Genomic DNA, 22,450 nt, shown 5'->3' on the forward strand with positions numbered 1-22,450 from the left:
AGTTGTAGCGATATTTTGTTTTTTTCGAAAAAGCCCCCCCATTTCCACCCCATGGTCGGAGTTTGCCCATTAAAGTTCTGAAATCTACCAATAGAGATACATAGCTTTGAATCAGAGGTTCCCAAACTTATTTTTCTCATAGACCACTTTCAAAATTTTGCTGGTTCCGGTGGATCCCCTGCAGCTACATTTCTACCATATTTTCAGTCGACGGAAAATGTGAAGATTAGATCTAACTATGAAAATTTGCGTTACGGCTGAGTTCAACGAACTAACAGCTTCCGAAAAAAATGTGAGAATTGATCGGTTAATTTTTGATCGACTGTGCTGTGAGTGGATGTCAAAAAAGTAAAGTTGGCCGATCAAAAAAATGCTTCCATCCAACTTTACATTTTTGACATCTACTCATAGCACAAGAAAGCAATCGATTCTCACTTATTTTATTTAGAAAAAACTTCCCGTTCAGAGTGGTAAAAAGGAAAAGAAAAATAGTATATTTTTTTGTGTTGCATTTATTCAAATATGTAATCATTACGCTATTAATTATTATCGTTATCGTATTGCAATGTAATATAATAAAATTGTCGTAATATAATTAAAATTAAACATTAATAACGTAATGTAACTTCTACAATGACAATCACAAAATAGTTACAATTTTAATGGGAGGGATGTACTAGATTGATACGCAAAGTCAAGCCAACATTTTAGTTCTTCACTATCGAAACCAGATGAATTTTCGTGGACCCCTGCTTACGAATTGTGAACCCCCATTATTTTGTCACGCCAACGTAGACCCCCGTCGAGTCTCCCGTGGACCCCTGGTGGTCCACCTGGACCACTTTGGGAATCAATGCTTTGAATTATAGATTTTAGTGAGCTTTTCACATCATATCTCAATAAAACATAAATCTTCTTCAATCCGTTGTTTTACAGGAACTAGTAAGCTGTTTTATAACAACAAAAACGAAAAGAATATTATGTACTAATAAACTGTACATGTACTGTAATATTATGCATTATATTATGTAACTGTCATTTATTTATTTTTTTGGTTTATAAATTTTACATTTTAAATATTTTAAAAATTATTTTAAATCTACTTCATTAAAGTATTTTCTTCTCTTTTTGAGTATTTTTTTTTACAGTAGAGAAATATGATCTACCTCCGACTTTAATGAATTTCAAATATTTTTGTTCAAATAAACGAATTAGTTGCTAAAGTTCTTTAGAATTTGCATGATAACGGTATAAATTGATGTTGATATATTATACTTGGCTGAGTTTAACAAATACCAATTTTTTTATTTTAATGAAACTTGAAATATGCGTTACCTTAAATCAAAATTGAATAAAAAAAAAAAAAATTAATTGCTCCAAAAGCATTACATTTTAGACAGGTCCATCGGATTTAGATAATAAATGGTGACTTTAGGTTACTTTATATCTAATGTATAAATGCGAAAGTTTGTGGTAGTTCTGTCATTTTGCAACAGCATCACGTGAAAATCAATCTACAGATTTCTTTCAAATTTTCACGATGCATTCGTGTTATCTCAGGGAATGTTTTAAAAGCCCTAGTCCCTTTAAGAGTGAAGTGAATTTATCCTCTTGGACAACGACCGTTGAATTTTTAGTTTTAATACTAATTTTTACTAGTTTTAATACTAATTTTTAGTATTAAACTAAATAAATTTTTTTTAAAAATTAGTTGAATCGTTCTTGAGTTAGGCTCAATTTAAGATCGAAAAAATATTTTGAACGGGGTAAGTTCGTATGATAATGCAGGTATCAACGTTGACGTTTCTTTTTAAAAATGTTTTAAGTATTTACCAGATAGTAGCACAAGATTGTTAATTTACTAAAACGAGATTTTAAATATAAACGTTCAACTAAATTATTTTAAACATCCTATTTATTTTATATAAGAAAATAGGTTTTTTTTTAATTTCATTAAATTGCGGTTATAATAATTTATTTTGTTTTAAACAGAAAATATATTTTGATATTAAAAAATAATTATACCTTTCTCAGTAGTTTTCTCATTTTTTGTAAAATTTTAGAATAGAATGACTTGATACATTTTCAAACAAAATAAAATAACGAGAACTCGAATTTCTTGCGCAGCTCGGCGCGAGAATTAAAAAAAAAAAAAAATTAAATTCATCAGTACAATTAAAAGTTTGTTGTTCGCTACCCATGATTCTCCAACTATTACATTTCTACAGAGGAATACAAGTAAAAAAAAATATAAACAATATTTTATTTATTTATTACCTCAATAAACCCAGATAAATACAGATTTTAAAAAAAATAAAAAAACAAATAACATCAAAAGAAATCGGTTTCGATTTAAGAAATATGTGATAAAAAATTATGCAGCATTCTAAATATATATATATATATATATATATATATATATATATATATATATATATGTAAAGCATAAAAAAGAAAATATACTGATTTGCTTGAGGGGATGAAAAAGGAAACAATAGGAGCCTATAGTAAAAGTGGTTTTGCACGTTTAACTTATTAATAATAATAATAATAATATAAAAAATTCATGGAAGAATAACTAGTTTTAAAATGTTAAACTTTTAAAATAAAGTAGTGTTTTACTTAAATTAACGAAATTTTCTGTATAAAAATATAATAATAATAATAATAACAAAAATGGAAGAAAATAATCAATATCATTTTCTATATAAGAAAAAAGTAAATATATAATACAATAGAAGTAGAAAGTATTAATATCTATTTTGCATGAATAATAATAATATTATTTAAAAAATTAAAAATCCAGCGTCTCGTGTTAAGCGATTTAAAAAGTAAAAAGAAAAAAATAGAAATTTTTTAACATAAATTTTCTAGATTTAAAATTTAATGGTAAAAACACAATGAAAAAACGTGAGGCAATTTTAATACCAGAGGGTATTCCAAAAAAAAAAATTTAAACCACTTATTCTTTTTTTTAACAAGGACAATATTCTTAGTTAAAAAAAAAGGTTTTTTGCTGACTTTTGATAATTATTTTACATTTCATAGTGAATTACAAAGATTTTGATTATATTTACATATATTCGAGGTTATCTAAGGCCAATAGAGTACATAACTACATCAGTAACATAAGATATATCTGTGAATTTTCGAAACAACCTTAGAAATAAAAAAATTGTTACGACTTAAAATTCTTTTAATGTAATCCTAAACTTATAATTTCAAAGCCCTGAAAAATAAAATTATTATACTTAAAATTGTAAGAGTAAGTGACTATATTGTTTTGAAATTATAATTTACATTTTTTTTCATGAAAGTTAATTTTTTTACATAGAAAAAAGTTTTAGTTTTTAATTTTTCAAATTCCTAGTAATAAAACAATCGCTTTACTAACAGAATGGACAAATTTAAAACGTAGTTGAAGTTCAATCTTTCGATAACTCTTTCTTTTAAATTATCTTTATTCTATATTTTCCAGTCAAGACATTAAAAAAAAAATTATTTTAAAAAAATTAAAAAATAAATATTATATAAATTTGAAATTTTATAAATAAAATAAAAAATAACATCACAGAAATTAACAAATATTGTGTCAAAAGGGTAAGTTTGTTTAACATGACAGTTTAATGATTGAATTCTACCGAATTCAATCTTGTGAAATTTGTTAGGGATGACGCTTCGAACTGATTACAAAGAAAAGATACAAGGAATGCTGTCTGACAGTTTTCGGGTTAATGCAAGGTTAAGGCAGGGTAATATGTGGTAGGCCATACCATATAACCCACCGGGGTGGTCTAGTGGTGAACGCGTCTCCCCAAATCAGCCGATTTGGAAGTAGAGAATTCCAGCGTTCAAGTCCTAGTAAAGTCAGTTATTTTTACACGGATTTGAATACAAGATAGTGGATACCGCTGTTATTTGGTGGTTGGGTTCCAATTAACCACACAAATCAGAAACGGTTGAACTGAGACTATAAGACTACACTTCATTTACACTCATACATATCATCCTCTGAAGTATTATCTGAACGGTAATTACCGGTGGCTAAACAGGAAAAAGAAGGAAAGATAAGACCATACCATATGTTTTAATATTACCCTGGATAGGCTTATGAGAAATATAGAAATTAATCCAGGTGACAACATCATGATTAGGATGCTGCAGTATACGCTGACGTTATTGTGTTAGTTTGCAGAAGTAGGAGAGTTTTGGACGAAGTTTTGGTGTTTTCAACCGCTGGAGGAAGGATCGAAACAAAATGAGCTCGTTGTAAATGTTAACATGCACTGCAACAGGAGTGAACATGAAGGAAATCAGCGTTTTCTAGAATTGGGAAATGATAAGTTTGAAACGGTACGTGAATAAGTACGTGATAAGTTTGAAACGGTACCTGGGTGCTGACGTAAATGACAAAAATGATTCAAACGTTCACATAAAGGCAAAGATAACAGTCGGAAATCACTGGAATTATGGATTGAGTAAATTTCCGTCATCAAAGACGATGTCAACGAAAGTTAAGATACGAATTTATAACATGGTAATTAAGCCAGTGATTTTGTATATTTCGGAGAGACATGGGTTCTGGCAAAGAAAGATATATATATATATATCTTTCCTCTCTCAAAGATATATATATTTTCTCTCAGATGTATATCTGAGAGAGGAAAATATTACGGAAAATTTATGGGCCGGTATGTAAAAATGGGTAGTAAACGTATGTAAAATGGGAGTATACGTACAAACCAGGAATTGCAGGAAGTTTTTGGTCGGTAGAGTATTTTTGGTAAAATTAAGGTGAGAAGGTTGAATTGGTTCGGACACGTGGAGTGGACGAGAGACGGCAGGGATATGATGGGAATTTATGGAGGAAATTCTGGGGAGCGCAGATTAAGAGGGAGACCAAGGAAACTATGGATTGAGGATATGAAGGATAATTTGGCGAAGATGAACGATAGAAGATAGAGCTGAAAAGTGGAAAATAGGGATCTTGACGGAGGCCAAGGCCTTACATGGTCTGTTGTGTTAAGAAATAAGTAAGTATGAAGATGACGTACATACGCGATACAGATTCTGGTGTGGGTGGATCTTTTGAATTGTAGATGTCAAAAAGAGTAAAGATAATATTAAAAAAAGATTCTATTTTTCCTCTTTACCATACTATATATTATTATTACGAAATACCTTTTTCTATTAAATAATAACTGCATTCTTTATATGATATGTTTGTCATTCATTTCATTGTCATTTGATTTCATGACTGCAATTCATTATTAGACGTGCAAGCGTTTTATTGTTCGACCAAAGGTTTCAAAACAATAAAAATACACTTTAATATAAGGAAATAATAATCTTCAATGAATCAGAAATGTTAATTTTTATTAAAATATTGTAAAAAAATTGATAAGCAAGAAATTAGGATTAAAAAAATGCTGTAATTTACGTAAATATACATAGCCTAATATTTCTTCACAGTATTTCACTGATTAAAGTTGTAATTCACAGATTTGATTTAAAATACAACGTCATTCTAAGAAATACTATATTAATATAAAATCAAATTTAATTCAGTTAGATAAAAAAATAATATTATATTACGACTAATTAATTAATTAATTATAAATGGAAATGATAAAATTACAGTAATGAGAAATAAAGAAAAATCAACAGCTTTAGATTGTGTGTGTGTGTGTGTGTGTGTGCGCGCGCACACACACACACTATCTACAAATAAAATTATTTTTTATGACCAACTATTTTACAGGATCATTTTAATTTATTTTTATAACTATTACAACAAATCGAATGTAAAATGGTAAGACGTTCAAATTTAAGTAAATACATCGTATTCCAACATATAAATCAACCCTAAGTCAAAATTTGATGATTTATGTGAGATCCATTATTGGGTTATTGAATGGTTGGGGAATAAGGAGGTCGATATTTATTCTAATTCAGTCATTAGGCTTCTTATCCTTTCTGGAGAGAAAAATGAGTACCGAAGGTTGTTCCTCTGATAAATCCCCTCCTTATAAGATATCATGGATTCACTAGCTCTTCAGGTCCGGAATCCTTAGCGTAGGGAACTCAGTAGGGTAAACCGTATACCCACTGAACGGTTAATGGGGAAGACGGGATCAAGTATAAGGAAAAGTGATGGTTGGTAAAAAAGGACGAGCTATCAATCGGTAGACCGGGTTAGTTAAATGTAGTTAAAGGTTGACCGCCTTATAAATTGAGTTTAAAAGATTGTACTGAAAAGTATATTTATCTCTGGAGAAGTAGAATAGTAAGTTTTATTTACTACTTCAAAGGGATATTTAAAATATTTCTTATAGTGTAATAGGTTTTAGAGTTCATTTCCTGAACTCATCTTATTTTTATTTTAGTTTTATGTTTACGTTTGTGTAAAAAAAATCTGACGTATAAAGAACACTACAAAGAATTATTTCTCAGAAATTTTCATGATTTTCAATATATATATATACAGTCATCTATATGATAGACAGAGTAAAGATACAATTTGCATAGCTGAAAATAAACTACATTCCGATGGATTTGGAGTAATATATAAAAATAGTAGATAACAGTTGTAAACATTGAAGTATTTTATGTTTGACAATTTTTTTTGTCTTCAGTCATTTGACTGGTTTGACAGCTTTCCAAGATTCCTTATCTAGTGCCAGTCATTTTGTTTCGGTATACTCCCTACATACTGCATCCCTAACAATTTGTTTTACATATTCCAAACGTTACTTGCCTGAACAATTTCTCCCATCTATCTGTCCCTCCAATATCACGTACAATAACCACGTAATAAAAACGTAAAACTTCTAAGCAAAACTTATACAAAATTTAATTCTGAAAAAAATGGTGTAAAATAAGTTAAATAAAACAAAGAAAAGTAAGAAAGACTCTTTGTATAAAATAAATGATAATAATTTTAATTATAGGTATTCAAAATCTAACAATATACCTAATAATGAAGAGCACAGTCTTTTTATCATTCCCTACTAAGTTGAAGCAATGCATAAAAAATAATTCAAACCTTTCTAACTTTTCTTCGTTTTATTCAACTTATCTTACACCATTTTGTTCAAAATTAAATTTTCTACAAGTTTTGTTTAAAGTTTTATGTGTTTATTACCCATTTAATGAAGTTACTGTATGTCAAACATAAAAAAACATGATGTTTTTGTCCCAAGATATCTCAAAATCTACTGTAGATAGATTTTGGGATAGATTTTCGGTTCTGGGACCTACTTTATTCGATTCTTCTGGTCAAAAACCATAAGAAATCACTAATTTTGCCTCTTAATTAACGTTATAAAAGTTCCAGTACGATCTCATTTCACCAGGGTAGTAGCTAAACTCTTTCACTAGCCGTATCTACAAACGTAGCATTTTAGGTCATATCTGAGCTTTTTCCATTATTTTGAGGAGTAGAATAGGTTGTGAAAATCCTGGGAGATCTTCGTGATACAGTTGTGTATATACATTACTAAAAAAATACCGTTTTATATTACGTTTTTACGTTTTGTAAAACAAAACTTTTTCAATTTCTCGTTAAATTTCAATTTTTTGAAATCAGCCGCTGTTGATTTTAATTTGGTGCCCTAAAAATAAAAATTTAAAGAGTTAAAAAACTATTTTTTTATTTTTCCGGTATTGTAATTCGGTATTATAATTATTTTAAGTTTATATTATGTCATAAATTATTTAAATGAAGAAAATGATCTAATTTTCCATGAAAAGAAAATTAAAAGATATTTTATACTATAAATTTAATTTAAATTTAGACGAATAAAAGTAATTTACAATATATTATCGCATTAATTCATTTAATTGCAAGCTAAGCGGAATTCTTTTTATCAAATAAATGTACAATACATTTATTGTTTTGTTTTTTATTTTTTAATTTATAAGGAAAATCAGTATCATTTATTACTAAACAAATTTTACAGATTTATTGTAAGTTATATAGTAGGCATAAATAACAGATGAGATTATGGAATTTCCATTCAACACATGTCATGTCATAAAATCTTTATTTAATCATGCATAGATTTTTATATATATATATAGTTTCCAAACAAGAAACTTACATTATCAGTTCAACTGGTTTAGTCTTCAAAGATAGAGGTAAGTTTAAAAAATTTTATACATTTAATTTTTTGCTTAAAATTTCTGTTATTAAATGAATTTTTTTTTTTTTAATCTAATGTATATAAAATTACTCTGAAACTACTTTAATTCTTTGAAATTTTTTCTTAAAATTTAACTGTTTCATTTATAAACATTTATTTTTACATTAAAGAATATTAAAAAAATTAATCATTTGAATATTTTTAACTAAAATTTTAATTAATAAACAAAATTTAAAACAAAAGAAATGTAATCTTAATAATAAAAATTACATTTTGTACTAACGTAAGAGAATTAGGAAGTAGCCTATTTTTAATTGGGTGAATATATTAATTAAATATAATTTTGTAATAACTTTAATAGGAAACACTTTTACCGTAATTCAATATCTAATAAATTATAAGATTTTATTACCAGAAGAACGTCAGATAACTCATTCAGTAACTATCCATGTTCTACTACATTATAAAAAAATTCTAATACATTATTAATAAACAAGAGATAAATATTAAAAATTAAAAAACACAACTTCCAAAAAAAAAACGTTGCTGCAAACAGCTGTTTAATATGGGATGATTACTAATATAGGATAATTAAAGAGCGTGCGGGTAACAATTTTGTATAGGCTATAGTATATATTTTTTTTCTAATTTTTAAAATTTATTTAAACATATACACATATTTATATAGCCTATGACACTCCCGGTAACGTAAGGATTCCAACGCGTGGTCATTCATCTAAATTGGTTCAGCCGTTGAGCTGTTACCGTGGAACAAACAAACATACATACATACATACACTCTAAAAATATTACACTTATGTTTGCGCAGTCGTGTTAAAAAATATTGATTTAATATTTATTATTTGAAAAAAGAAATAAATTATTTTACTTTAAAAAAAAAATAAAACTACTATTACGCTAGGAATTATTTACTAAGTGGAGAGAGAGCACATAAAATGCGTTATTTCTGATGAAAAAGGAACAATAGTTGTTATTTTATGCTATTTTTTATCTCAGTTTTTCTTATGGCTGTAAAACATTTAAGATATAAAAAGAACTTGGCAAATTGATTTCTCTGAATGTAAAGAATTTCATTTAAAAGAAACTGAAAAATTTCACTTGGGCTAAATATCATCTCTAATGTCTGGTATAATCGTATACTCAACTTAATGATAAAAGAAAAGGGAAATTACTTTATTTTTCACTTTATCTACCATTTTTTTTTGACACAAAATGATTTTTACATTAAGAAATGAGTATGCCATTTTTGGAAGTTAATTAGGTTTAATTTTAATATTTAAAAATGCACGACAGCGCAATGTCAAATACCTGCAGAGGCTTGAAAATCATGTAAACCACTTTGCAATTAATCTACTCGATAATAGCAGAGACATCCGACGGTTGAAACGAACCCATGTACTCGACTTAGGGTCTGCGTAACAGTTTGGAATCTAACACCGTCAAGTTTAGTGGTGTCGTATCTAATTTCTTGTTACTTCTCTTTCTTTTTTATTTGTTATTAATGTTTGTTTTGTGGACTATATCGTGCTGAAATTATTGGTTTGTGATTTATGACTGAGCTTGAAAATTCACATTTGACTTTAAGTTTTCTTACAACTGTTTATTGTGTATTATTTATTTTGGGGATTCCTTACGGACCTCCTTATCACGTGCTTTTGTCAGGAAACTTACTTATGGTTCCGCAGGAGAGCCGATTGTAATTATAATTGTTATTGAGAAAAAAAATGATATTAAATTTTTAAGCAAAATAATAATAATTATTAATTTTTTTAATAGTTGTGTGTTTTTTTTACAGATTAAGGACAACAAAAGAAAAAAAAACACAACAGAATGGCACTGCTGAGAAGTACTTTTCTTATCGCACTTAGTACAGTGTTTATAAGTGCTACATATATCGAACCAAATCAGGTATGTTTTTGTGCACAAAATAATATTGTAATAACTTATTTATAATTTAACATTTAAAGTATAAAGAAACTAATTAATTACTTATGACTGCAGTAAATTAAATCAACAATAGCGCGCACACACACACACACACACACACACACACATATATATATATATATATATATAAATAATAATAATAGTCATAATATGTGTTTTATGATAAATTTCAAATAATTTGTTATTACGTCACGGAAAAAAATTATCATAAATTTTATTGTAATGATATTATTTTAAAGGATGCTAATATTTTGCTTCGATACAAGAAAATACTCTTATTGAAAATGTCATTATTTTTACATACTTTAATTAAGAAGAAAAAAATATAAACACTAAAAAGAAAATTGCTGGAATATGATGAAAGATGCTATTTAGCGGCCTGGGATTTACCAGTATTTATTCTTAATTCTCGGCTAATGATCATCCCCAATAAAATAATAAGAGTAATTTCTTTCCCAGAATAAATAATTTTAATCTACTAAAAATTAATTAAATTTTATTTTTTCTTATGTAAAGTTAAAATTGAATAAATTAATTTAACATTTGAATAAATACCAAAATGAATAAGTTAAATAAAAAATCTAAATAATATTAATATTAGTAAAAAAGAAAAAAATAATAATAAAATAGAACATTCCAAATATCAAAACATAATAGTGGGATAGTAAAGGATTTGGTGATAAATTACCTAAAGGTAATAAATTTATATTACTTGTTCAGAATAGGATTTTGTAAAAGGACTTTGCATTATACATAGTATAAGTTGTATAATCCTGAAAATTATTAAATGGACTTCATGGATCAGAATAACGGGTAGATTGTAAATTCTCTTCATTACTAAGCGAAATAATTTTTTATTAATTTTTTTTTGGGGGGGGGGGCAAAACACGCTTGAGCGTTATCATCACCCGGAATTTTTATTTATAAAAGGGTAAAATAACTCCAAAATAATAAAATTTACATGGTATAAAATCAATATAAATCATATAATAAAAGTTTATTAGAACAAAAGTCAAAAATTGAAATAAAATCCAAAACTAATCTCGCAGACGGAGTCTTTAAAATATAAAAGTTAAAATAATAGATAAAGAAACTATATAAAACTTACCTAATTCCGATAGGTTGTGCAAAAGGCTCCCTTCTCGGATAATAAAATTAAAGACATAGAACCAAAAAATCAAAATTGAAAGTAAAGGTTAAAAATCATTAAAAAACTAAAATATATTAATGGAATTTTATAAAACTTATTTCATTATTTTTTCCTTTTTAAGTTTGTAGTTTACCGAGAATTCATGCTTCAATGCGTTACTCAGGGTAGTAATAACGATCCTTTTAACTCTGACCTGTATAAAATTTCATCCTCTGTTTATGAGGAAGAATTCTTTAACTTTTTATACAGTTACAGTTCAAAAGATTTTTTGATAAGTGTAACAAAGAAACAAATAATAATTGAAAAAATCTAACAAAAAGTGTAAAAATATCGTAATATTCTTGTACTGCATTATTAATTTTCGGCATAAAAACATGAATACCAGCCTTTACCTCAAACCAGTGAAACCAAAACGTAGACGAAATTTAAGCATATTACATGTAGTAATTTTAAAAAAATACATAAACTTAAATAAAAAATAATTTATTATTATTTTATTTCATTAAAAAGTGTTATTCAGAAATAATTTGAATTGTTGCTATGACTGTAACCAACCGTAAGTAAAATTAACTTATTGTAAAAAGGATCCCCGTTCACATCAGGAATTCAAATTAAGACCCCAAGTTCCAGTTATTACCGCCGGTATCGATAACTGGTATTTCTTTATAATTTATTATTAAAGAATGCTATTATTAAAACATAAATATATTTATTTAATTATTATACGTTTAAGTTACCAGCTTGAAGGTTTGACTCACACCAATGTAATCATGTATAATTAATTGTGTTACAAGTTTAGACAGCCCAAAAGATGTACTGGATTATGAATTCCGTAGAAAAATTAATCTTCACTGTTATTTTGACTCTTCTCATTATTTATTTCATCATTCTATCTATTATGTAAGAAAAGAAATTAATAAAAAGATGAAATATACAAGAGTGAAAACAAAAGAAATTGCTAGAAATTGAACTGGAAGTCAGTAGAAATAATAATAAATAAAAAATAACTGAATCAAGGCAAAGAAATTAGCACAAAACTCTTAAAACTGATACTGAACCTTACAATATGGAACTACAATTTCAAAAGCCAATATGTAAATAAGTAAAAATAAAAACGATCATGAGAACAAATGCTATTATCTTCAAATAGGGTGAATTGAATGCACAGTGAATCTATAGTGAAATAGACGAGTAAAACAAATGTATACAGAAACAAATAAAATTTAAATGTAGTATACCAATACACTGTAATATACGTTTAGTAATTATAATAATTTTAGTAAATATCATCAAGTTCATTTTATAGATTTTAAGAGATATGTCTAATTAAACCTTTTTTTTGTTGTTTTAGGAAATTAGAGTTCAGAGATCTGCTAAGTTTGATGACAAAGGATTCAGCGAGTTCACCACGGAAAGCAAAACTAGAGGAATGCTTTACGGTACCAAATCATTTGGACCCAACAGTCATGGAGGTTGGGTAGGTACAGGAAAAATTGAACACGACTTTTGGAAATCAAGTGACGGAAACCAAAGGGTAACAGGATATATAAAACAAGGTAGAGTATTAGGAGGTAAATTTGACGGCTTTAAGGATACTAGTGGTGGAATTGGTTACGTTCACCGATTCCGTAGATCTCCAAAATTTGATGATAAAGGATTCAGCGCGTTCACCCCAGAAAGCAATACAAGAGGAATGCTTTACGGTACCAAATCATTTGGACCCAACAGTCATGGAGGTTGGGTAGGTACAGGAAAAATTGAACACGACTTTTGGAAATCAAGTGACGGAAACCAAAGGGTAACAGGATATATAAAACAAGATAGAGTATTAGGAGGTAAATTTGACGGCTTTAAGGATACTAGTGGTGGAATTGGTTACGTTCACCGATTCCGTAGATCTCCAAAATTTGATGATAAAGGATTCAGCGCGTTCACCCCAGAAAGCAATACAAGAGGAATGCTTTACGGTACCAAATCATTTGGACCCAACAGTCATGGAGGTTGGGTAGGTACAGGAAAAATTGAACACGACTTTTGGAAATCAAGTGACGGAAACCAAAGGGTAACAGGATATATAAAACAAGATAGAGTATTAGGAGGTAAATTTGACGGCTTTAAGGATACTAGTGGTGGAATTGGTTACGTTCACCGATTCCGTAGATCTCCAAAATTTGATGATAAAGGATTCAGCGCGTTCACCCCAGAAAGCAATACAAGAGGAATGCTTTACGGTACCAAATCATTTGGACCCAACAGTCATGGAGGTTGGGTAGGTACAGGAAAAATTGAACACGACTTTTGGAAATCAAGTGACGGAAACCAAAGGGTAACAGGATATATAAAACAAGATAGAGTATTAGGAGGTAAATTTGACGGCTTTAAGGATACTAGTGGCGGAATTGGTTACGTCCACAGATTCCGTAGATCTCCAAAATTTGATGATAAAGGATTCAGCGCGTTCACCCCAGAAAGCAATACTAGAGGAATGCTTTACGGTACCAAATCATTTGGACCCAACAGTCATGGAGGTTGGGTAGGTACAGGAAAAGTTGAACACGACTTTTGGAAATCAAGTGACGGAAACCAAAGGGTAACAGGATATATAAAACAAGATAGAGTATTAGGAGGTAAATTTGACGGCTTTAAGGATACTAGTGGCGGAATTGGTTACGTCCACAGATTCCGTAGATCTCCAAAATTTGATGATAAAGGATTCAGCGCGTTCACCCCAGAAAGCAATACTAGAGGAATGCTTTACGGTACCAAATCATTTGGACCCAACAGTCATGGAGGTTGGGTAAGTACAGGAAAAATTGAACACGACTTTTGGAAATCAAGTGACGGAAACCAAAAGGTAACAGGATATATAAAACAAGATAGAGTATTAGGAGGTAAATTTGACGGCTTTAAGGATACTAGTGGCGGAATTGGTTACGTCCACAGATTCCGTAGATCTCCAAAATTTGATGATAAAGGATTCAGCGCGTTCACCCCAGAAAGCAACACTAGAGGAATGCTTTACGGTACCAAATCATTTGGACTCAACAGTCATGGAGGTTGGGTAGGTACAGGAAAAATTGAACACGACTTTTGGAAATCAAGTGACGGAAACCAAAGGGTAACAGGATATATAAAACAAGATAGAGTATTAGGAGGTAAATTTGACGGCTTTAAGGATACTAGTGGCGGAATTGGTTACGTCCACAGATTCCGTAGATCTCCAAAATTTGATGATAAAGGATTCAGCGCGTTCACCCCAGAAAGCAATACTAGAGGAATGCTTTACGGTACCAAATCATTTGGACCCAACAGTCATGGAGGTTGGGTAAGTACAGGAAAAATTGAACACGACTTTTGGAAATCAAGTGACGGAAACCAAAAGGTAACAGGATATATAAAACAAGATAGAGTATTAGGAGGTAAATTTGATGGTTTTAAGGATACTAGTGGTGGAATTGGTTACACCTACCAATTCCGTTGATCAGCAAATTAATTTTAGGATTAAACTTTCAGAAATTACTGGATGCAAACGAAAGTGTTATATGATACACATAAAATGTTGGTGAAAACTAATTGCATCGATGATGATAATGATAACAAATTTTCAATTGGTTACACCTTTCAATTTTGACTTCCAAGTTAATCTGTTTATTGTAGCATTTTTTATTTTTACTTTTTTTTAGTTGGTTTATATATTTTGGCACCCATCTATTCCTAATTTTCTAATAATTGATTTTTTCTCATTTGATTTCCTTTTTATTCAATTAATACAATTAATGTTTATTTCACTAAACATGATTGAAGTTATTTTTTGTAAGGTAATAATTATTAATTAGGTTTCACTTGACTCATACTAATTACAATGTGGTATAATGATACTTTGTTATCCGGTTAAAAAAACTTTGAATCTAAAATTTTTTGTAATTTTAATCAACAAAATTTTTATTCAACTAATTGATATTCAACCCTAAATGGAGGCATGTTTTTTTTTTTTATAAAAGTTACTTTTCAGTTGGCTAGAAATTTTATGCTGCATAATTCAGGAGAATTCAAAATAATTACAAACCGTCTTGAATTTTATTGTCAATTATAAATACTCGCTTGGTGAGATCATCCGGGTATCAATAACGCTACACAACGTTAAGGATATTTTGCATTTAAATTAATTTTATTAATGATAAATAATTTAAAAATGAAAAATTTTTTTTGTGTGAATTATGAGTAAGTTAATACGATATGAATTCAATATTAATATAATTGCTATTTAAGTATTATTAACTCACAAAGTAACCTATAATTTGTTATAATACAACTCTTCATCAGTTGAGATCCATTGATATATTACTAATTAAATTTTCTGCATTTAAATTTTTTTTCTTTTAATAAAGTTAGGTATTTTTATAATTTTCGTACCGTTATACTATAATAATATTACTCGAAGTTTACTTTCCATTATTTGTTTCATTAATTTTTTTTTCATTATAGCTAAATAACTATTCATTTGAAGCCAAATCATTTCGATAGATTTTAAAATTGCGTGTTAATTGCTAGTAATAAAAAAATAAAAATAATAATTTTTTACAACACTTTTGATTTTTTTTTTTGTACTATTTGTAGTTTTACTAGTTCAATTAAGAAAAAAAAAACCATGCTGTTTTTCCAACTATTCAATAATTTCTTTTTATTCTGTACAGAGGGAAATTCTGTACATATATTTATTTATATGTACAGAATTTCTGTAATTTTACATTATGCAAAGGAGAATTGCAAACCAGAATAACCGATCGCCGGTACCAGCAGCGAATTGCTGGTACCGGCGATTACTAGTATTGCCGTTTTTAGATCATTATAATACTCAAGAATGGAAACATTAATTTAAAAAAAATAATAATAAATTTTTAGCTTAACTTTATTATGTATTCTGTTCTGAAATTATAATATTTTGTTGTGAAGTAATAAAATAAAACAATTCTAATGAAATATAATAATTTTCATCAAATTAAACAATCAGTGTTAAAAGAAATTCCTAAATTTGGTTAACAAATTATTAACTATTTTTATTGATATATGTAAATATTACATTAAAGTACTATGTTAATTTTGTAGCCTTACGTTGATTATTTATTAAATTAATATTGTATTATTGTATATATATATATATATATATATATATATATATATATGAAGTTATTTATGTAAATTAAATAAATTAACTAAAATTAAACTTTATTTTGTTTTTTTTTTCTATTGTCGAAATATGGTATCACTTAAGGTAACACAAATCAGGGATTTTGATAGATATATAAACCAGTGTGTACAGTTAAAATACATTATAAAAAATAAATAACACAGTATTCTTACAAAACTTACATTATTCAAATAATTTTGATTTCTTTTGCTCATAGATTTTTATGAAACTCGATCTAAACGATTGGAAATCTTTTTCTTTTTGTTGTTGTTATAGAACCAGTATATTTATAATCGGCTCCATAAGTGGAACCATAAGTAAATACGTTGATAATAAGCCCATAATAGGGGGTTTTTAAGGAACTTCCGTAGTAGATCAAACATATCTGTACCCATAATCAGTAAACATAAAGTAATAAATAGTCAATAAATGGTTCTTAAACTTCATTAGAAAAAATATTTCTGCCAACACTTATAGCGCATAAAAAAAAAAACATTTAACAAATAAAAAACAAGTAAATAGTGAATAAAAGAAACAAACAAATAATCAAGCGATAGCTAGTCTAACGAAGTTTAAGTAAACCAATTTGACACACAAAAAAAAATAAAGTAAACAAAAGTAATATTACTACATTTGGCAACAGTAACTGCAAACTGTCATTCAATGAGCTTAAGTCAAGCACATGGAAACGTTTCAACCTTCACGCTTCCCCATTGTTATCAAACAGATTGATCGCTAAGTGGTTGACATAACTTTTTAATCCTTGCTGGTATTTAACACGGAGCTGTCTCACAACCTCACGAATCGTTGGTAGCTCTAGATATTTATGAATCATATAATTCCGTTTGAACGAAAGCGCTTCTGCATTTGTTCTCGTTGCTTTGTTTTGGAAGCGTTGTAAGATATCTACGTTACTATTACTTGCTGTTCCCCGCAAGTCCACGCCATAAGTCCAGATTGGTCGTAGGATAACTTTGAAAATCAGAACGTTATTGGACAACGTGAGGTGTAAATTTCTCCGTAGCATCCAATGAAGTTCCCTGTAACTTCGCCTTTAGTTGTTTTCATTTCATCCTTACGTGATACTTCCAAGTCTAACGCCGATCTAAGTGAAGTTCTAAATACCACACACTCTGTTTGTGGGATAAAGACACCATCCACGAAGTATCAAAAGGAAATAAATTTAAAAGAAGATTGTATCTCTGATGTATACTTAGTAATCATTTAAAATAATAACATATCACTTTATCCAGGCGGTCTCTGTTTTGGGTTGGACTTTTTCTATATGATCACTAATTTTTGTTTTAATGGATCAGGAATATCATCAGAAATGATTATTTCGTTATGCGCCACTTGAAAAAGGTGTGTTTAAATTTTTATTAAACAAAATGTAAAAAAAAAGCAAAATGTTTCCTATTTCCCTAAATAACTCGATTACTGTTCATCTTACAGAAAAGATTGGGAGAGAAAAATCTTTTTTTTATTAAATTTTACGCACAATATCATCGGTTGAAAATCGGAAAATACGTTATTATTGATGCAGAAATAGCATAACTCTACAGAGATTACCACAAGGGGCAAATACAACTTCCTGGTAGCCACTGAACCTAATGTAAATTCAGTGGCTAGAGGTCAATGGGTACCAGATAGAAACGGGGATGTGGCTATCAGGGGGATTGTAGGTAATATAAACTATAGCCTACACTACAGAGATGAGGGTATTGTGGCTATAGAGCTGCGTGACATAGTAATCATTGGGGTATATATCAGCCCAAACTGCGCTCTGGAGTTTTTTCAACACAGAATATTTAATCTACAACAAGTCGTGATAGCAATTATTTTTTTAAAACTATTTTTAGGCTTTTCTTTAAGATACCTGTTTTTAGGTAAAAAAGATTGGTAAAAAACCTGCGTGAGTTACGCCAGTAAATATGGTAACTAAAAACGAAACGCATAAACAAAATTCAATTAATATTTATGTTTATTATTTTGGTATTACTCATCAATGTTTTTTTATATGTTCTTTATTTTTCCGATTTAATTTCAAATTTTTCTTTATAAAAATTTAAATTTGTTTTATCTGGCTCATAATTAGTAATATACCAATATTCAATTTGATGTTGTTAGTAAAATTAAAAATTTTATAACGCTAAATGATATCGAATCAAAAAATAATTTATCGAATCTTTTTCTAAATAATTTGTTTAATTTTTATCAACATTAATTAATAAATTAATGTTAGCGTTAAAGTTTATACATATAAAGTGTAAATATGTACGTTCATATTTTATTTATATATTTATATATTATTATTATTATGCTTTTACGGCCAACATGGGACCACTTAAGTCAATTTTTGTTGGGTCTTTTCTGAGAAAGCGTGTTATTTTACTCTTCCGAGCTGCCCAGTATTTCTTCATCCGTTCAGATCTTGCTTTCTTTTCTTCATCCGTAAACACCCTCTTCGTTGTATTTTGTCGTTTGTCTGTCTTTTGTTTAAATCTAATGCTTTTATCTTTTAGCTTTGTAATTTTTCCAGTTTTATTCTGTAGGTCAGTCAGGGAAATTCCCAATTCTTTCATATCTTCTCTAATTTCTGTGATCCATCCTACTTCTAGCTTTTGGAACCAGAGCTTTTCAATGATATTTCTTGACAGTCTTGTTTCCGGTGTCCTTATGAGATGACCAAAGAAAGAGATTCTTTTTTTCCGCATAGTATCAGTAACAGGCTCTATTTCTCGATACACCACCTTATTTGGCACAATCCACCATTGTCCTTCTTTTTGGTGTTTTTTATTGATACACGTTCTGACAATTCTCCTCTCTATTTTCAGAATTTTATCAATTCGGCTTTTCTGAGTGATTTTGAAAAGGGTCTCGCTTCCGTAGGTGACTTCTGGCTGAACTACAGTTTTATAATGTTTAAGTTTTGTTTTAGCAGAAAGGCATTTTTTGTTATATGTTGACCAAGTTAATTTTTGGGATTTAATCATTTTATTTGTCCTGTTTTGTCATGTCACTTTTTCATTTAAATTATAAGTTATTATTTCCCCTAGATATTTAAATTGTTTTACTATTTTAATTTTCTGATTGTTTACCGTAATGTGCTCTATTACCAGAGGATCTATGGCCATTAGTTCAGTTTTTTCGAAAGAGATATGAAGCCCTATCTTTTGTATATATATACATATATATACATTTTATTGAGAGTGTTCGTTTGGAATCCCTCACAATGTGTTTTTTTTTTTTTTAGTACGACTTGCTTGTGGTTTCTTAATTGGAACCGATTGTGAATAAAAAATTGTGTGGTAAAAAAATATAAAGGTACTTTTTTCGCCGTCTTAGAATCTTACACTTGATTTAACAATTGATATTTATATACATAATGATTACAAATTGCACGGCAGTCTCTCGGGAGAGGATATTATAGCCAAAAATAAGAAAAAAAGTTTATATAAATATAGGTCAGAAAGCGGTTCGCTAGCGAGTTTCGGCTAGTGAAAAATTAAGCCCTGTTTTCTGCTTCCTCTGTGAAATTAAACCGTATTAAAATTCTTAAGGTACAAATCGAGGTGTAAATTTGCTGATTCCTTATGGTTTTTGATCTAGGAAATGGAATTTAAGTGGTCCCAAACCTTTATCTCACTTAGGTTTTAAGAAAAACGGGACAAAATGGTGGCAAAAACGGGTGTCATGAAAACGTTTTGTGGAAAAATACACAGTTTTAGCTTTTTGGAAATAAATAACTCTTAATTTACTCTTTATAATCTGCTAAAAATCTTTTGACCTTATCTCAATGTCAAAATAATGCCAGTTTTATTACCAGCATTACGTATTATTTTTTTATTAAAAAAAACGAATCATGTATATTTTTATAGAGATAATAGCAAAAAAAAAATAACTGCAACATTGCTGAAAAAAGGTCTGATTTACAATACATTAGTTATTAACCGAAAATTGTTATTCCCCTAAGAAGATATTCCCAACACAGAATATCTGTGTTAAGATAAGCCTATTTGGATAAGTATATAATGACTGCCTACATCGTATTAAGAATCAATTCTTTAATTAACGTCTTACGAGCTAAAGGTAAGCACTGATGATTTGTTATTTAGCAATTATTTACTATAATAAAATTTATTATTAATTTTTCATTTAATTATTTTATAAGAATATCTTAAAAAAAGTAATTATAATAAGTAGACAGATTATTTAAACATTATTTCATTATTCTTTTAAATAATGTTTTAATTATAATTTAATTTTAATTTAAAAATATACATGCAGTTAATACCATGATGCAGGAGGTAAAGCATTAGGAGAAGATTAAGTAAGATTCTTAAATAGAAGGTTGTTAAATATTCGATTTCGCGAAAATTATCTTATTATTATGAATGAATACATAATATGCCATGGGTAAATGGTGTAAATAAGCTATTAAAAGTTTTAATTCTTTGCTGTCAAAGTCGGGCAGTTTATTTAAAAATTTATAATAATGTTATAGTATTATTATATAATAATAGTTGAAAAATAATAAATTTACTACTTAAAACTACATTTAATCCGGGGTTTATACTCGTATAGACTAAATTACATAATTATTAAACAAATGTATTTAGAAAAAGATTCCAAGAGTTTTTTTTGATTCTCTATAATTTGGCGTTATATTATTTTAAATTTTATTTATTGTACATAAAATTGTAATTATTTATTCAAAATAAACTTTTATACCTGAAGTTGTAACGAATTAATTCTAATAAAAATGTTTTTTTGTCTTAATTGATGTACAAAACTAAATAAATGGTTCAGTCTTTTACAAAATATAATTCAATTTAATTATGAATTGATATAATGATAGCTGTGTATCGAATTTCTGAACGTTATTATATTATACTCATAATGAGCCAGATTATAAAAATTAAAATTGTTGTAAAAAAAAATTTAATTTATTAAAATTAAAAAATTTTAATTTTTATTAAATTAAATCTGAAATTAAATTAATCGGAAAAATGGACATATAAAGAAACAATGATAATACGAAAATAATGAATATAAATATTAATTAAAATTTATTTATGCATTTTGTTTTTAGTGAACTATTTACTCCCGGAATTCACGCACATATTTATCAAATTTTTTACTCAAAAATAGATGCGTGATTTATTTGAGGAAACGATTTTACGTATGATTATAATGAAAGTAAATTGGCATAAACAATAAAAAAATATATTTATCTGACTGAATTTTTTCTTTTGAATATTAAAAAAAAATTTTTGTTTAAATATTGAGGTGCGCGAATTTCACCAGTAAATAGGGTAATTTCAAAACCTAATTCTTGCGATGGATGATGTACAAATTAATAGATAAATTAGAAAACCAACTAGATAAAATATTAAAAATATATAATTAATTAGTATACTGTTCGGTAGTTAATACTATTTTTTTCTGAAATAAATAAATAGTTAGTCGTTTTTTTAACATTAAAATCATAATAAAACTTTTTTTTTTTCAAATTTATTTAAATAATTTTTTTTTTAGAAAATATAAGGTGACATTAAAATGGTTTGGCTTAGCGGTACATTTGTTGTTACATTATGTATCGTGTTCACTCATGGATTATCGTCTGCAACTTTAGAAACGGTAAGATTATTTCTGTATTAAGCCATTTTATTTTCAATATATTCATTCTCTTAAACCCTCCCCGCGCGGGGGAGGGTTTAAGAGAGGTTAAGAGTGTGGGTTACACACTCACACATACACACACACACACACATACACATACACACACACACACACACACACAGACATGAACACATTTTTCTATTTATTAGTCATAATTTAAAAGGAATAAAGAAGGAAAACGATAAGTGTGTTTTGGATAAAACTTTGGGGAAGAATAAACAAGTAAATAATTCATATAGTTATACACATTCATAGTCTTAGGAATTAAAAAAAAATAGATGGAAAGTAGATTTTTTTAAAATTTTAAATAATGTATTT

The 22,450-nt window shown here is 28.2% G+C and overlaps 2 protein-coding genes across 3 annotated transcripts in view; both read left to right on the plus strand.

Moving 5' to 3' along the window:
• The window catches only part of LOC142329039 (uncharacterized), a 253,825-nt gene that overhangs the window by 228,260 nt on the left and 3,115 nt on the right, over positions 1-22,450 (plus strand). Inside the window, exons 1-2 of one of the 2 annotated variants that reach the window (XM_075373297.1) lie at positions 20,491-20,539; positions 21,989-22,090. In XM_075373297.1, coding sequence (XP_075229412.1) covers positions 22,010-22,090 — 81 coding nt within the window. In that variant the 5' untranslated portion in view covers positions 20,491-20,539; positions 21,989-22,009. Of the gene's footprint in view, positions 1-20,490; positions 20,540-21,986; positions 22,091-22,450 lie in introns of those variants that run through there. The other variant, XM_075373298.1, reaches the window with a different exon arrangement.
• On the plus strand, positions 7,986-15,833 carry LOC142329574 (uncharacterized). The gene is made up of 3 exons (XM_075374263.1): positions 7,986-8,139; positions 9,961-10,073; positions 12,614-15,833. The coding sequence occupies exons 2-3, from the start codon at positions 9,996-9,998 to the stop codon at positions 14,741-14,743; spliced, it is 2,208 nt and encodes a 735-aa protein (XP_075230378.1). The 5' UTR covers positions 7,986-8,139; positions 9,961-9,995; the 3' UTR covers positions 14,744-15,833.

This window comes from Lycorma delicatula, chromosome 8 (assembly GCF_047948215.1).
Source record: "Lycorma delicatula isolate Av1 chromosome 8, ASM4794821v1, whole genome shotgun sequence".
Lineage (NCBI taxonomy): Eukaryota > Metazoa > Arthropoda > Insecta > Hemiptera > Fulgoridae > Lycorma > Lycorma delicatula.

What these genes read in the sequence shown, in the direction of transcription:
- LOC142329574 (XM_075374263.1), top strand. Translation starts at nt 9,996, where the DNA reads ATGGCACTGCTGAGAAGTACTTTTCTTATCGCACTTAGTACAGTGTTT. An exon ending in CATATATCGAACCAAATCAG is followed by an intron (nt 10,074 to 12,613) that starts GTATGTTTTTGT and finishes TTGTTGTTTTAG; the next exon opens with GAAATTAGAGTTCAGAGATC.